Source organism: Dermacentor albipictus, chromosome 1, assembly GCF_038994185.2.
Source record: "Dermacentor albipictus isolate Rhodes 1998 colony chromosome 1, USDA_Dalb.pri_finalv2, whole genome shotgun sequence".
NCBI lineage: Eukaryota > Metazoa > Arthropoda > Arachnida > Ixodida > Ixodidae > Dermacentor > Dermacentor albipictus.
This window is the reverse complement of record NC_091821.1, coordinates 243,704,239-243,718,945: the sequence shown is the minus strand read 5'-3', so window position 1 is coordinate 243,718,945 and position 14,707 is coordinate 243,704,239. Positions and strand designations below refer to the sequence as shown.

The 14,707-nt window shown below is 48.2% G+C and overlaps 3 protein-coding genes across 3 annotated transcripts in view; 1 reads left to right on the top strand and 2 right to left on the bottom strand.

Annotated features, from left to right (window-relative positions):
- Positions 1–685, bottom strand: part of LOC135907895 (AT-rich interactive domain-containing protein 5B-like) — an 80,045-nt gene extending 79,360 nt beyond the window's left edge. Inside the window, exon 1 of the mRNA XM_065439650.1 lies at positions 277–685. Within this exon, the coding sequence (XP_065295722.1) occupies positions 277–537 (261 nt within the window). The 5' untranslated portion in view covers positions 538–685. The remainder of the gene's footprint in view (positions 1–276) is intronic.
- Positions 686–757: 72 nt separating this feature from the next.
- LOC135907898 (uncharacterized protein C2orf42) lies at positions 758–2,518 on the bottom strand. Its single transcript, XM_065439659.1, has one exon. It carries the CDS (start codon positions 2,234–2,236, stop codon positions 1,037–1,039), a length of 1,200 nt encoding a protein of 399 aa, XP_065295731.1. The 5' UTR covers positions 2,237–2,518; the 3' UTR covers positions 758–1,036.
- A 9,464-nt stretch (positions 2,519–11,982) lies between these two features.
- LOC135907892 (TWiK family of potassium channels protein 18-like) lies at positions 11,983–14,696 on the top strand. Its single transcript, XM_065439646.1, has 3 exons — positions 11,983–12,832; positions 12,885–13,090; positions 13,148–14,696. The coding sequence occupies exons 1-3, from the start codon at positions 12,301–12,303 to the stop codon at positions 13,811–13,813; spliced, it is 1,404 nt and encodes a 467-aa protein (XP_065295718.1). The 5' UTR covers positions 11,983–12,300; the 3' UTR covers positions 13,814–14,696.
- Positions 14,697–14,707: the final 11 nt, after the last annotated feature.

Here is a 14,707-nt window from a genome sequence, read left to right as displayed (position 1 = left end):
AAAAATCAGCACTTGAAACAATTGCGGTTCGAACGTGCGACGCAAGCGGCCCTACTCAGACGCACTTGTACCGCTTGCACCGTACAAATGTACTTTCAAATCGCTATCTTGCTTTGCATTAACATTTCACCGGACACTTCTAAACTGTGCAAATATGACATGTGCTGTGTTTCACGGCCAGGAAGAGCCACGTTAACGAATGCCAAGCAATGTTTACACGAAACTGCATCACATGGTGCATCAGCAAGATTCACGAAAACAAAGACGTATATCTACCTGGCCCTGGTGGGGTAACCTGCCGTCAGGAGTCTGTTCGGGCAAGAAATAGAGCTGAACACTGGCCAACTGTGCACTGTGCTGGTGGTCTTTCCACAATAGCTGCAGTTCGGCGATGCATGGGTCGTCGTTGGGCGAAATCCGAACGTATACAAACTGGCCCACAGAGAGGGTGGCAGGACCACTTCGATTCTTGTATTCGAAGCCGCCGTAAAACGTGCAGCTGCTGCTCCGTCCTCGAGGGTCGCCCACGAACGACATCGCCGCAGCGCTGAACGTCAAAGTTCAGACGGAAACGTGCAAAGCACACTGTAGTGCACTAGCTTAATCATCAAAAAGAAACACTGCAACCGCTGCAGCTACAACTATGGAGAATAAACATCACAATTGACTTCCCGTCATGCATTGCGCTTGCTAATATGGCGGCAACGTCCCAATGGGCGAACTTCGCGTCCCATACGGAGTAATTACCATAACGGTCTCCGCTGTTTAAGTTTTTATTTCAGCAAGCAGGGCCTACCAAAACAATAGAACAAACATGGGCACGTGGGTTTATTATGCGTACATTTACAGCACATAAACCGCCGCATGATTAAGCGGTAGTTTATTTTGGGTAACATACACTTCGATTTTGTCATTAGATGCGATGAACATTGCAGCAAGACAACCAATGCAACCGTGTGCTTAATTAACGAGGCAAAATGTCAACAACGTTTCACTGCACCCCAAATAGAATCAGCGTGTAGAAACAAAGTGACTCCTATGACCTTACGTCAATGAGTCCATTTCTTAAATGACCGTACTCAAACTTAAGAAGCAATTCGCCAACTCGACTGCGAGGAAGCACGTCAGGAGTCCACTCAATAACAAACGGCACCGACTGGGGAGGGTTCCCCACCTTCAAGAATGTTTTGAGTTCAAGAGGTCTGATCACTGGAACGCCTTCAGACGGCGGTTCTTGGGACAAACAAGGAGGTTCGTAAGGCTCAAAAGTCCCATCACGATTCTCGACGAAGGTTCTGCTCTCCTCTAGCGGCACGACAGGCGTCTCAAAAATGTGACGCACATGCAAGAGATTGGTGATACTCCACGTGCACTTGACTCCGTCCTTCCGCGTAGGCTGCCGGCGCCCACATATTCGCTGCTGTAAGCAGTCAAAAAATTGATGAGGCACGTGAAAAACAAGCGGGTCAGGTCGGCCCGGTCGATCGTATCGCATTGTCTGATTGATGCGCTCCGTGACGCCTGCCAACCACTGCAAAAAGCTCAGAGATGGTTCAGGGTGCTTGGGCGCCACATCACGCAGTTTGTCAGCGCTAGTGAGCGCACACATGCACGCATACGAGTGGACACAGCCTTGCGTTGAACCCTTGCCGCCGCAGCCACTACAGCGCAGCTCACGGCGGGGGCTAACTCGAACATGTACGAAGCCACCCTCGTGGCTCCGAGCCACCAACACTGCCTTGGAAACACGCTGCACGAGCGGTGGGCCCTCGGCAGCGACCAGCTCCCAGATGGCATCTCGCACGCTCTCCTCTTGGGCTTCCACAACAGAGTCTTTCAGTGGCAGCGCCTGGGCCTGGACGACGCAACGGAGCGCGGCCTGCACGTGCGCGCAGCTGGATGCACCCTGGCAGCCCTCACACTGGGCCCTACCTTCAGCCGACAGCTGCACAAATGTTCGTGCCTCACCCCGCTGCAGACGCACAGAATAGAGCTGCCCCGGCGCGTGCAGCCGTACAGCGTCGGCGGCCCGCTTGCGTGCGCCACGCTCCCGAAACACAGCGTCGCACGCCTTGTTCTTGCAGCGCACGCCGCGCGTGCCGTTGTAAGTGCCGCACTTGGGACATTTTCGGATGCCGCGAAGAGTGGCCTTGCCAAGGTCACTGAACAGACCCTTGCGAGCCGACATTGCACTCGGCGACCCATGAGTCGTGACGGTTCCACCAATGTTTGACATTGCACCAGCTAAAAGACGCGAACGGGGTATTCAGCAGCAGCAGCCTTGCGCCTCTCGTAGTGACAGTTGTAGAAAATCTAAGAAAAAGAAATAAATATAACGATGTCTGCGGGCGATCGCGGCGACATCTGCTTGGCGGTGAAACAACTTCAATCCACGCACTTCGGTATAGTTGCCATTTGTATGCATAGGTGACGCGGTCATACCTATGCGGCTAAAACAGAGAGTTTTAACGAGAGTCCATGTCGCAGAAAATGCAGTGTCCGGCGTCGAACGTCACATCGGCAGGATTTTCGAACCACTTATACCGAGGCCTTCTGTATGATGCAAAGGATTAACTGAAATAATTGAGTTTGTCAAGCTAAAATACGTAGAAAAATCGTAAACTACGACTTGCACACAAACTAAAAACATGATAGCTCTCGGATTGTAATTTGAATATACGATAAAACACAATTCTGTTACGCGAAAACTCAAAAGAAACTCCTTCACACACAAACCGGACGCGGCGTCCGCCATTTTGATGAGGCTCTTTGGAACGTCGCGCCCGGTTCTTTGCATAAGCTCCAGCTGGCGCTCGCGTCCGCTGCATCCCGGCCCACATAGAGTTACTATACTAACTCTATGCCGGCCCACGCAAGAGGCCGTGGTTCCGCCACAAAGCTCGCCTTCGTACATAGCTTTCGCGGCAAGCGTTTCCAGATAAACATTACGGTCACATACGTTCCAGTTGCTGGGAAGCGTCAGAAGCAGTCAGGGATCTTTGAATGTCAGGGATCTTTGTCCCTCCCGGTAGCTGGTTTTTAATGGAAGAAATAAATTAATCAGACGACGCAAGGTTGAACATCGTTTCCTTGGTGTGCAAATGTGATTAAATGTGTTTAGGTTCACTGACCCCCAGCCACAAATTTTATGAAGAAAATCTTATGCAACATGTTTTTGCGGCGCATTCCATTCTCTGACGTCAAGTGGTCGCTTAACTCTATGCCAAAATAATGACCTCCAAGATTGTGTCCGTTATGTCGCGCCCACAGTGATCGCGTCTATGACAAATATGTCTACGACAAATAGTTATCTTTTTTATATTTAAACCTCCTTGGCCTATGTTGCAGACAACGATGAACAAAGAACAAAGTATCCTTCCTTCCTCCACGCAGATAACCAAAAGTGCGTCAGGTGCGCTGCGATATCGGAAGCTACACCTGTTGCACCTGCTGCACTGCAACCATAGCTGCAACCATTCCTCCATGACGTCAACGGTTACGAAGTTGGAGATCACTTGATAAAAGTTGAAAGGCGATTCATCGCTTCCTGACACGTACTACTAATATGAGCTTGCCAATCTAAACCTCACAGCCATTTCTATGTTTGTCTTTTTGTCTTTATTTTAAATTTAGGTGAATATTTTGAATATGACACTAAACTCTTATTAGATCAAAACATATTTCCTGCAGTGGACATGACCGGTGACGTCATGTGCGCCTACGTTGCAGCGCTGCTGTCAGTTTCGGTTGGCAAGAGAGATTGCTGTTCTTGTCAAGTGATGCATCAGTTGTGATTACTATTACGACGAACTGCTGGCGTCAGCTTTTCTGAAGAACATAAGTTTACTGTCAGTCAAAAATAACTGTTCGAAGCGGTATATAGTTAGGAAGAAGCAGAGACGCTATATTCATTTTTGTCTTCAGTTGCTTCTAAAAATATTTGTCCCACAATGATAATCGTCGTCTACGTTACATACATTTGCTTTGTTTAACGCTTCTTGTTTAACTTTCTTGCATGATATAAATCACGAGAGATAAATCTGCTTCACTGAGAGTTGAATGTTCCGCGCCGTAGCTGCGTAGCCAGGTGCGCCGACGCGCGACAGCTCAAGTGCGCGTTAACAGAGAGGAGCTGTACCCCCGAGATCATAGAGCTACTTTACTATACTTTACTATACTATACTATACTATACTATACTATACTAACTCTATGCCCGAGATCACCCCGCGTTTCGACGCGTACGAGCCATGCCGCACCGTCTGCGCATGCGTGGCTGCGCGGACGCGAGCTTGGGCGCGTCCGCAAGCGTACGTGTGGTCTTGAAACGCTTAGTGTCGCGCAAGACGGGGTTTATATATGCGCCACAGAATACAGAATATGTATGTGTGTGTGTGTGTGTGTGTGTGTGTAATATTTCTGCTGTATCTCAGTTCACTTAGGCTCTTTTTTTTCTTGTTCGTGTACTGTGAAGTTTCGCCGCAATTTCGCAAAAGAGCGTCCCCCCCCCCCCTCCCCGTTCACCACAGTATCGCGGAAAACGCCGCGCCAAGGCGAGCCAAGCCAAGTTTGGCGTCGCTAACTAAAAACATCTGGGTGGCGTGGGGTGGCGTCTCGTAGCCTGTAGGCCCTGTAGCCAACGCTTTAGCTACTGTTACTTTCTCAAGAAAACGTTGTTTTATGCGCTGAAGCACAAAAGTAACTGGAACGCCAATGCATTTCCCCGCAAAGTTCGTGAATTAATATCTAAAAACTGGTGTCATCCTGAAAATTCGTTCCCAAGTAGATCCGCGTTGCGAACTCCACGACTAGGATTTGTAAATTGCAATATGGGCCATAGAGTAATTAGTTAAGAACTTCATTAATGAATGTTTGTTAATTATTAGATTATGCATTTCAATTTATTGTGCAAGTAATGCCCACCTCTTCGAGTAGACCAGCTCATGAACTGTGCTATCTGCCACATGCAACCTTTAAATTTTTTTTGAAAGTGTTCGCTATTAAAGCCCCTCCATCCACGCGCCACCGCCGCTTTCCGTCGGCGGAAACGTGTATGAAGGGGCTTTATTCGCTGTAACATCCGGTACATACAGGGTGCCCCAACTATCATGCACCAAGATTTAAAAATATGCAAATGCCACGTAACTGGACAGAACCAAGGTAATGTCGTTTACCGTCGCTTAGAGATACTCAGATTATTTTTGGACATTCCGACTAATTACATAATTAGCCAAAATTAATTATTCAACTTGTCAGATATCATAATTAGATTAAAAGTGTCAAAGAGAAAATTGTGGAGTAACATGAAAAATTTCCGATACAGCTTTCTGTTGCTCAATATACATGCTACATAAAAGTGTTTTTCCGAGCGTGAAAGACACTTTTGCATGTATTCGCGAGCTTCATGATAACTGGGACGCCTGTATAGTGCGACTGAAGGCGGTCTACTCCGGACCACCGTGAGTTGCACTTCGATTTCTAAAAAGGCAGGTCATGTGTCGAGTGAACTCCTGAACAACACTTTGCAAAGTTGTGAATACAGTTTAAGTCATTAATCCGGGACCTCAAATAGTTATAAGACGTAATGCTAGCGCATTTCTCTCACATTTACCTCTAAATCGCCACAGAATTCTTTCATAGAGGAAGCTTTAGCTCGGGACCAAACTCCGATGCCGCCAATTTCAATACATGCAATATGCGGAAATGCTTTTATGAGACAACCCCTGGACTGATTTGAATGAAAGTTATCGCCTTTGAGAGAAAAAGGTTAAGCAGTTACTAAACCTCAACTTTTTTTCTTTTAAATGCAACAAACCTCGTCAAATTTGGTGCAGTGGTTGCCGATAAGAAGGATTTCTCCTTTGCAGTGTATTTATATAGAAGCCCCCGAGCTAAAGTATCCTCTTAACCCTGCAGTCCCGGTACTGTACATCCGGTACATACAGGGTGTCCCAACTATCATGCACCAAGATTTAAAAATATGCAAATGCCACGTAACTGGACAGAACCAAGGTAATGTCGTTTACCGTCGCTTAAAGATACTCAGATTATTTTTGGACATTCCGACTAATTACATATTTAGTCAAAATTAATTATTCAACTTGTCAGATATCATAATTAGATTAAAAGTGTCAATGAGACAATTGTGGAGTAACATGAAAAATTTCCGATACAGCTTTCTGTTGCTCAATATACATGCTACATAAAAGTGTTTTTCCGAGCGTGAAAGACACTTTTGCATGTATTCGCGAGCTTCATGATAACTGGGACGCCTGTATAGTGCTACTGAAGGCGGTCTACTCCGGACCACCGTGAGTTGCACTTCGATTTCTAAAGAGGCAGGTCATGTGTCGAATGAACTCCTGAACAACACTTTGCAAAGTTGTGAATACAGTTTAAGTCATTAATCCGGGACCTCAAATAGTTATAAGACGTAAGACTTCCAGGTCACGAACAGCATGCGCGTATCAGCGTGACATAGCTCTATTGACAGGAAAATAGCTAACGCAGAGTTTTCCAGAAAGAAAACGCAAGCCATACATACTACACTCATAGAAAAGCTTGCACCCTTTGGGGCTTATCTTGCCCCACAACGATAATCGACATATCTTGCCCGCATTTCCTTTTTTTAACGCCGCAAGAACGGTATTTCGAGGGCACGAACGGCATGCGCGTTATCATCGTGACATAGCATGCTCGACAGGAAAGTAGCGAGCGCAGATATTTCAAGAAAGGAAACGTAAGCAAGACGGACGACGATTATTGTTGCGGGACAATCCCCAAAGGGTGCAAACTTTTTTTAAAGTGTACAATGCACTGCAACACTCATAGAATATTTTTTTACAAACATATGCTGGTTTCGATCAGTAGCGACTTTTTTTTTCCTTCTCGTGCTATGACTTTCAAGCAAGGGTTTGATTGCGCCAGTAGTGATTGTTCTATTCTAACATGCCAGAGGAGCAACTTCTCGAGACATGGGATACGCTCCGCAACTGAAATCTTCAAATACTGCCACGGCGGCCACATTTCGATGGCGGTGGAATGCGAATACGCCCGTGTACTTAGATTAGGTGAACGTTACAGAACCCCAGGGGGACCAATTATTCCGGAGACCCCGACTAGCTACGGCGTGCCTCAACCAAATCGTGGTTTTGGCACGTAAAACTCCATATTTTTTTTTCTCCAAATACTCAAAAATACTCAAAATTCTAGGAAAGCAGAGTGGTCCTAGCTGTTGCGGGCCCGCCTATCGAGCAAGATTTGCGTGGAGTGGCCAGGCGTCAATGGGCATCCGGTAGCGCGCGAAGCAAATCATTGCAATGTGCATGTCTGGGCAATTTGCATGTCTGTGCAATGTGCCTCAACAAATAGGTGGAATTCGCGCGTTGAGCCAGAGAGAAACGAAGGGCTGGGTTTTCAGAGTGTTGGCAATCATTTTCAAGCTGAGTCGGAGATACTGCTGCGTTCTCGACTGATCGAGCAGCAATGGCCGGTTATTCAACATACGAAAATTTATAGTTACCACGATCTTTATTTCGTTCTTTCTCCGCGATAGAGCCATGGAAGAATGTGCATCATATTCGTAGGAGTGCCTGGGTGTTCCCTCGTGTATATATATATATATATATATATATATATATATATATATATATATATATATATATATATATATATATATGTATATATATATATATATATATATAAGTCTTTCTTTTATTACTTTTCGCTACGCCGGAGAAAAGACATGGAGATGCCTCTAGCGATCAGTGCAGGCCACGTGAGTCTACTTCATGCGTAGAACCGAAGGTAGCATGACCCCCAACGCTCTGCACGGATCTGCACCACCAGGGTCCCTTCCATTACTCATGGAATCACGCATCTGATATAGTTCCAAAGTACAGAAAATGTCATCTGCCACAAACGTATTTGTGCTGGCATGCTGAGAGGCAGGAAGGCGATGCCGGCAAAAGCCGACAAGCTCTGTGCGGTCGCTCTTCAGTCGGCTCGCTGACTTGACGGAATGTCAAAGTTTTAATAGTTCATATATACTACAGTGAAACTGTATATTAAATTAAATTATGGGGTTTTACGTGCGAAAACCACTTTCTGATTATGAGGCACGCCGTAGTGGAGGACTCCGGAAATTTCGACCACCTGGGGTTCTTTAACGTGCACCTAAATCTAAGTACACGGGTGTTTTCGCACTTCGCCCCCATCGAAATGCAGCCGCCGTGGCCGGGATTCGATCCCGCTACCTCGTGCTCAGCAGCCCAACACCATAGCCACTGAGCAACCACGGCGGGTCGAAACTGTATATGGCTAGCCGATTCGCCCATCCGTCCATCTGTCGCCTGTACGCCGAAAACTCCTCCGACGGAACTTAATGCGCGTGCGCGAAAAAGAAAAAAAAGAGGGAGAACAGGCGCGCGATTGGCTGCGCCAGTAGTGACGTCGTTGCTCTCCGTCGCAGGCGAGCGCGCGCGCAGCAGTTTCTCTCCGGCTCCGAAATGGGTAGGCCACGCGTCATAAGTACTCCTGAGTAGCAGGCAGCCTTCCATAAGTAACGTCGCGAGCAGAACCGGGAACGACCTCGTCTACGCCGTTCCGACGCTGCAGCCTGGGTACAAGAACAGGCTCGTGCAGCCGAACGTAAGCAGCAACTGCATACCGAGGATTAGGCAGCCTACCAAGCCGTCGTTTCAGGAACCGTTGAGATTAACCCAGTTATAAACACTGAGGCCGCACGTTTCAGCTTCGCTGGTTAACCATCTGTACTTACTTTATATATAATACAGGGTGTTTCAGCGAACACTTTCAAAATTGTTTAAAGGTTACCTGTGGCAGATAGCTCAATTCTAGTTTATGAGCCGGTCTACTCGAAGCGGCGGACACTACTTGCACAAAAAATTGAAATGCAAAATCGACTAATTAACAAGAATTAACTATATAATTAATTTTATAGCTAGTTATCTTATGACCCATATTGCAATTGATAAATTCTAGCAGTGGACTTCGCAAGGCGGATCCACTTGGAACGAATTCTCAGGACGACACCAGTTTCGATATATCGATTCCCGAACTTGGCGCAGAATTGCCAATGGAACGCGAATGGAACGCCTGGAACGCCAATGTATTTCTCCGCAAATTTCGGGAATTTATATCTCGAAACTGGTGCCATCTTGAAAATTCGTTCCAAGTGGATCCGCCTTGCGAACTCCGCGGCTAGAATTTGTAAATTGTAATATGGGCAACAACGTAATTAGTGAACTTTTATTAATTAGCCGATTTTGCAGCTCAATTTTTTGTGCAAGTACTGTCCGCCGCTTCAAGTAGACCAGCACATGAACTAGAATTGTGATATCTGCCATAGGCAACTTTTAAAGATGTTTGAAAGTGTTCGCTGAAACAGCCTATATATATATATATATATATATATATATATATATATATATATATATATATATATATATATATATATATATATATATATATATATATATATATATATATATATATATATATATATATATATTGATGTATAAGGAAGAGCAACCGAAAGAACGTGATAACTAGCCGGAGGAAAAACAAATACGAGTAGCGTTGCACGCATCCATGTGTCAGGACGAGGGGGCCCCCGTATGCCATTGGCACTGGGCACAGCGCGGTGCGCGACGCTTTCAAACTACGGAGCATATATCGTGAGCGCGCCGAGTTCCGTTCTAGTTGTTACTGCTGAGGCAAGAAAAGCGTCACAGGAGTGCTGGGCGCGACAGAATTTATTCGTTGGGCGGCCGGCCAGAAATCATATAGGTCAGCAAAGCGAATGCAGCAGCGAGACAGCGACAAGACCTCTCGTCCTCCTATATTTTTTTTTCTTATTTCAGACGCAGCAGTTGCTCAGTGTGTCACTGGGTGGACAGTCTAAACCGATAAAATATTTCTTTTATGTTGAAAGGGAGGGGGGGTCAATTCGCGTTTTTTTTTCTCCATCAAATGTTTCAAGGAGAAAAATATTTTTGCTGGCCCGGCAATTCACGGATAAAAATACCAAGGGGATGCTTCTGGACAAAAAATATATCAAATCGTTCACCGCAGACTATAGCTATAGTCTGAACATAACATGTTAAAGTATTTACAGTGTAGTTTGGCCAAAAGTTTATCAGTAAACATTCGCATCGCCGCGCGAAGAGAGAGACCGTTTACTCGAAGGAAGAGGGAGGCCGGCACTGCCCACTGGGAAACGGGGAAAAGAGGGCATTCAGGCTGATGAGAAACATCATCGCGACATATCTGCTCATCGCTGTCCGTCTTTGTATGCTATACAAAGAAGGACTTTGTATGCTACAGCCCGCCCGTCGGAAACGACAGTTCTCCCGAAGGCTACCCGCGGAACCCGACACAATGGATACTCGGGTGGCCTATACACGGCCAGGGTACTTTCTTTCGAGTAAGAATAAATGTAAACTGAGAAGATGACGATGACATCGCGATAGAAGTAGACCCACATGAATAAAAAAGAAGGCTCGTCAGATTCAACTGTATGTTGACGCCTACGTAATGCATTTATGATTTGTAGAGAACGGTGGTATTAATAATGTAACTGTTCTGTGCCGGTGGCAGTGGAGGCCAGGAGCAGTGGCTCCTATGCCTGTACGCTGAGGCTTCAAGCAGTCATCAAAGTGAAGCGAACAGTCCGTACATTCTTTGGAATCACGCATACAACACAAAGAACAGCATCTGTTTCAATAAAGAACAAACACAAAACAAACATACGAACCACATAATTTATGATAAGGCGCTCCTGATAACAATGCGAAGCACGTAGCGCTCCCCGCATACGTTAACCGTTAAGGGCCGATTTACGCTCGAGCCGCCCATCGCCGCAAGCCGCACCACACGCTTGCGGTTGCGCGAAAAATTGCACGTATCCAGCACTTGTGCACAAATTACCTTTTACATTGTGTACACAGTGTATACCTTACACATTGTAAACCGAAATTTGTGCACAAGTGTTTGATACGTGCAATCTTTCGCGCGACCGCACGCGTGCGGTGCGGCTTGCGGCGATGGGCGGCTCGAGCGTAAATCGGCCCTTAACGGTTACTGTTGCGCAAGCTGCCGCGGCGACGGCAGCTTGCGACGTGGGGAGTGACGTCCCTAGCTTTTCGTATATAAAAGAACCAGCCTAGCAACTGATTTCAATGTTGTTGCAGCACCGCTATGGGCGGCGCCGTGCTGTCAAAAATGTCATTACTCTCACTACTTTAAATTACCACTACTACCACTACTCTAAAGCGATAAAGCATTGCATACCCCCCTCAGCAGTTGTAGTGGAGGTTTTCAACAGCTTCGCTGGATATCCACTATCATAGGGTCGGGATGGCGAGTCAATTTGTTTATAAGTGAGAATTTTTGTAATGACGAAATATACGTTTAAAAGCAAGCAAAAATTCAGGGGCATACAGCCAGTGGCACGTACCCGGTCGCTCCCGTGGCACATAGTTTTAGACTGCACAATCACCGGGATCGGCCCACGAAAATGACGAGGTGGGCTATACAAAACACAAAACTATAGTGCACAGAATACAATGACTATACCTAAAAAATTAGTCACTGGAAATACAAGTAGGCCGTACAGCTAATGCTGTGAGCATTCACAATTGCAACAAAATTAAACGAACCATGATTTTTTTTTCTTTCACATGAGAGCGCACAATGTGTAAAAAGAGCCCCGAAAATGCTCTATGACGACACAGAGCTCCCAGTAAATGTATTTCAGGTCCTGTCCTAATATAAAAATGAGAGGGGGTCGCAGGTCCAGCAACGAAGGGGGCTGTCCTTCGAAGGGGAATCGCACGACCGCAAGGACGAGGGTAACATTAGCCTCCTGGCCCTCGCACCTCCCTTCTGCATAGCGGAACTGAATCAGGAAAGCGTGCCAGCGGCGCTGTTCTGCAAATCAGCGCAGCGGAATGCGCAGCCTGCCCGGAGACAATTGCAAGATACGCAAAGCAGCCATGTTTTGAGGCGCGTACGGCAGGTGTCCGTGGCGGCCGACGCTGGGAGCTCGGCCTCAGCATGAGGCTGAGGAGTGTCGGAAGGCCGCGGGCCGGATAGCCGCAGGTGGCGCGCGAGATCGATGATGCGGAAGAGGCCAGCGCGCAGTCCACCTGGGGCCCCGGCGCTGGCGTGGCGGCTATTTTGGGGGCAAGCGGCCCGCTTGGCGGTGTCCCAGCTGCTTGGGGGCGCCCGGTCTGCGCCCGATTTGGGCAGCCTCTCCCAACGGGGCAGCAGAGGCGAACATGTCGTCGCGGAGCCCGTCGCCCCGAGCGGGCCGGCGGCCCGCGTTCCTCAGCCAGCCGTCGGTGATCAGCTGGCAGTCTGACCCGACGAGGCCGCCCCAATATCTAATCCTCAATCCTATGCACATTGTGAACCTGACGGCTGACAAGACGCGAAGCTGTGCCGTCCGGGCCGCCCAAAGCATCAAGGCGTTCAGCCAACGCTGGTTCTCGCACATTCTGTTGCTGCTCGTACTGCTCGCGTACGCGGCCATGGGCGCTGCGCTCTTCCAGCTCATCGAGGGCCCTTTCGAAGACAAGCAAAAGCAGACCATCCTGAACGCGCGCCAGTACATCATCGAGGACCTGGTGCTCGCCCAGCGCACTCTGTCCGTGGCCGGATTCCGGCGGCACGCACTGCGCCGACTGCGCGAGTTCGAGACGCAGGTGCGTGTGCTGGAGGACGAAGCTCGCATCGTGAGCCACTCGGAGAAAAAGATCTGGTCCTTCTGGGGCGCGCTCTTCTACTGCGGCACCGTTTTCACAACCATCGGTGAGTGCATGTGCCCCATAGCGGTGCGCGACCTACATTCCGGATGTCGCAGGCTACGGCAACATCGCCCCGAGCACGATGGCCGGCATGGCGGTGACCATCCTGTACGCCTTCATCGGCATACCGCTGCTGCTCATGGTGCTGGCCGACCTGGGCAAGGTGTTCACGCGCGGTATCAAGTGGCTCTTCCTGTCGCTGCGCCAGCTCGTCCGCACGGGCCGCTGCGGCAAGCACAAGGCAAAAGCGCCTCCTCCGCAGGTACGATCATGCTGAGCACCCACTGGGAGCTACAGCGCCCGTGCTTTTCTCTCGCAGCTCCAGTACGTCGCTTTCGTGTGGCGCAAGGTGAACGACACCATGGCGTACGTTCCCTACCCGGCTTACCTGAAGCAGGAGCCCACCACGCCGACTGCCGAGGAAGGCGGTGAGGAAGCGAGCAAGGCAGCCAGTGAGGAGGAGCTCGTCATCGACGACCAGTTCAACTTGCCTGTGTCGCTGGCCCTTCTTCTACTCTCCATCTACATGACGGTGGGCGCCTGCATCTTCACCATTTGGGAGTCGTGGAGCTTCTTCGAAGCCTTCTACTTTGTCTTCATTTCCATGAGCACAATAGGATTCGGCGACTACGTTCCAGACCACCCGATGTTTATGATGGCTACTTTCATCTACTTGCTTTTTGGCCTTGCGCTGACTTCCATGTGCATCAACGTTGTGCAGGAGAAGCTTTCCGCCATATTTGAAAGAGCTCGAATGCAGCTGGGGACCACCATCGGCTTCGACGCCATGGTGATAGACCAAGAGCGAAATGAGCCTCTGGGAAGCGATATTGACGAGGCAGTGGCAAAGGATGCCATCGCCAAAGAAGCTATTGCAAAGGGGCTTGCTGCTCAAGAAGCTACAGTCAAGAACGCTGTGGATAAAAAAGCAATTTCGAATGATGTTTCAACTAAAGATAAAACCCAGCACAAAGAGCCTACCTGAACGGCCTCTTCAGAATAAATTATGCGCCCAATAGGCTCTCGAACTAGCCATGTGTATACGGCATGGGATGAGAGACGCGTACCAAACATTGCTGTGAACATACGCGAAAACATCATGCAGAAGCTCACCACGGTGCTGCAGTGCATAGCTGAAAGTTGATCAGCAGTCGCACGACAGTGTCTATTGCTCATAACTGGTATAGTGCAGAGGTGACAGCATCTCTACTGCTGCGGATCAAGGTGTTACTCAACTGGGTTAACCTATTTATATATATACGGTCAGTTCGCTTACACCATAGAGACGTGCACCTGTTGATACCGTTTACACGCTGTACGCCTTCCCGGCCGCGGCGGCGGCATTTCGATGGTGGCGAAATGCGAAAACACCCGTGTACTTAGATTTAGGTGCACGTTAAAGAACCCCAGGTGGTCAAAATTTCCGGAGTCCTCCACTACGGCGTGCCTCATAATCAGAAAGTGGTTTTGGCACGTAAAACCCCAAATATTATTATTATGTACGCCTTCTACTGCCGCAGCATCAGCTGCATCTTGTGTGATCCTGACAAGAGTGCATTGTATTCAGAACTTTAGATATGAAAATCACATCTACAGAGCTGAATACAGGCATTCTTTTATGAGCTTTTTCAATTTTTTTCTCAAATAGCTGCCAAAGCGCATAGATGGCGCTTCTAAACACCCCCACGCAAGCGTTGCGATTCTCTCCATTCTTTGCTTTGTCGTCCCGCTGGTTGCCCTAGTTACCGTGTGTTCCTCACGCTGCATCGCCGGTGTCGCTAGCGTCGCGCGGTCGCTCAGTAGCTGTTGCCTTCGCTGCCGTGTTTATTCCACGGTAGTGTCGTTGTGACTGCAAGCGCGATGCATTTCTTCGATGGTT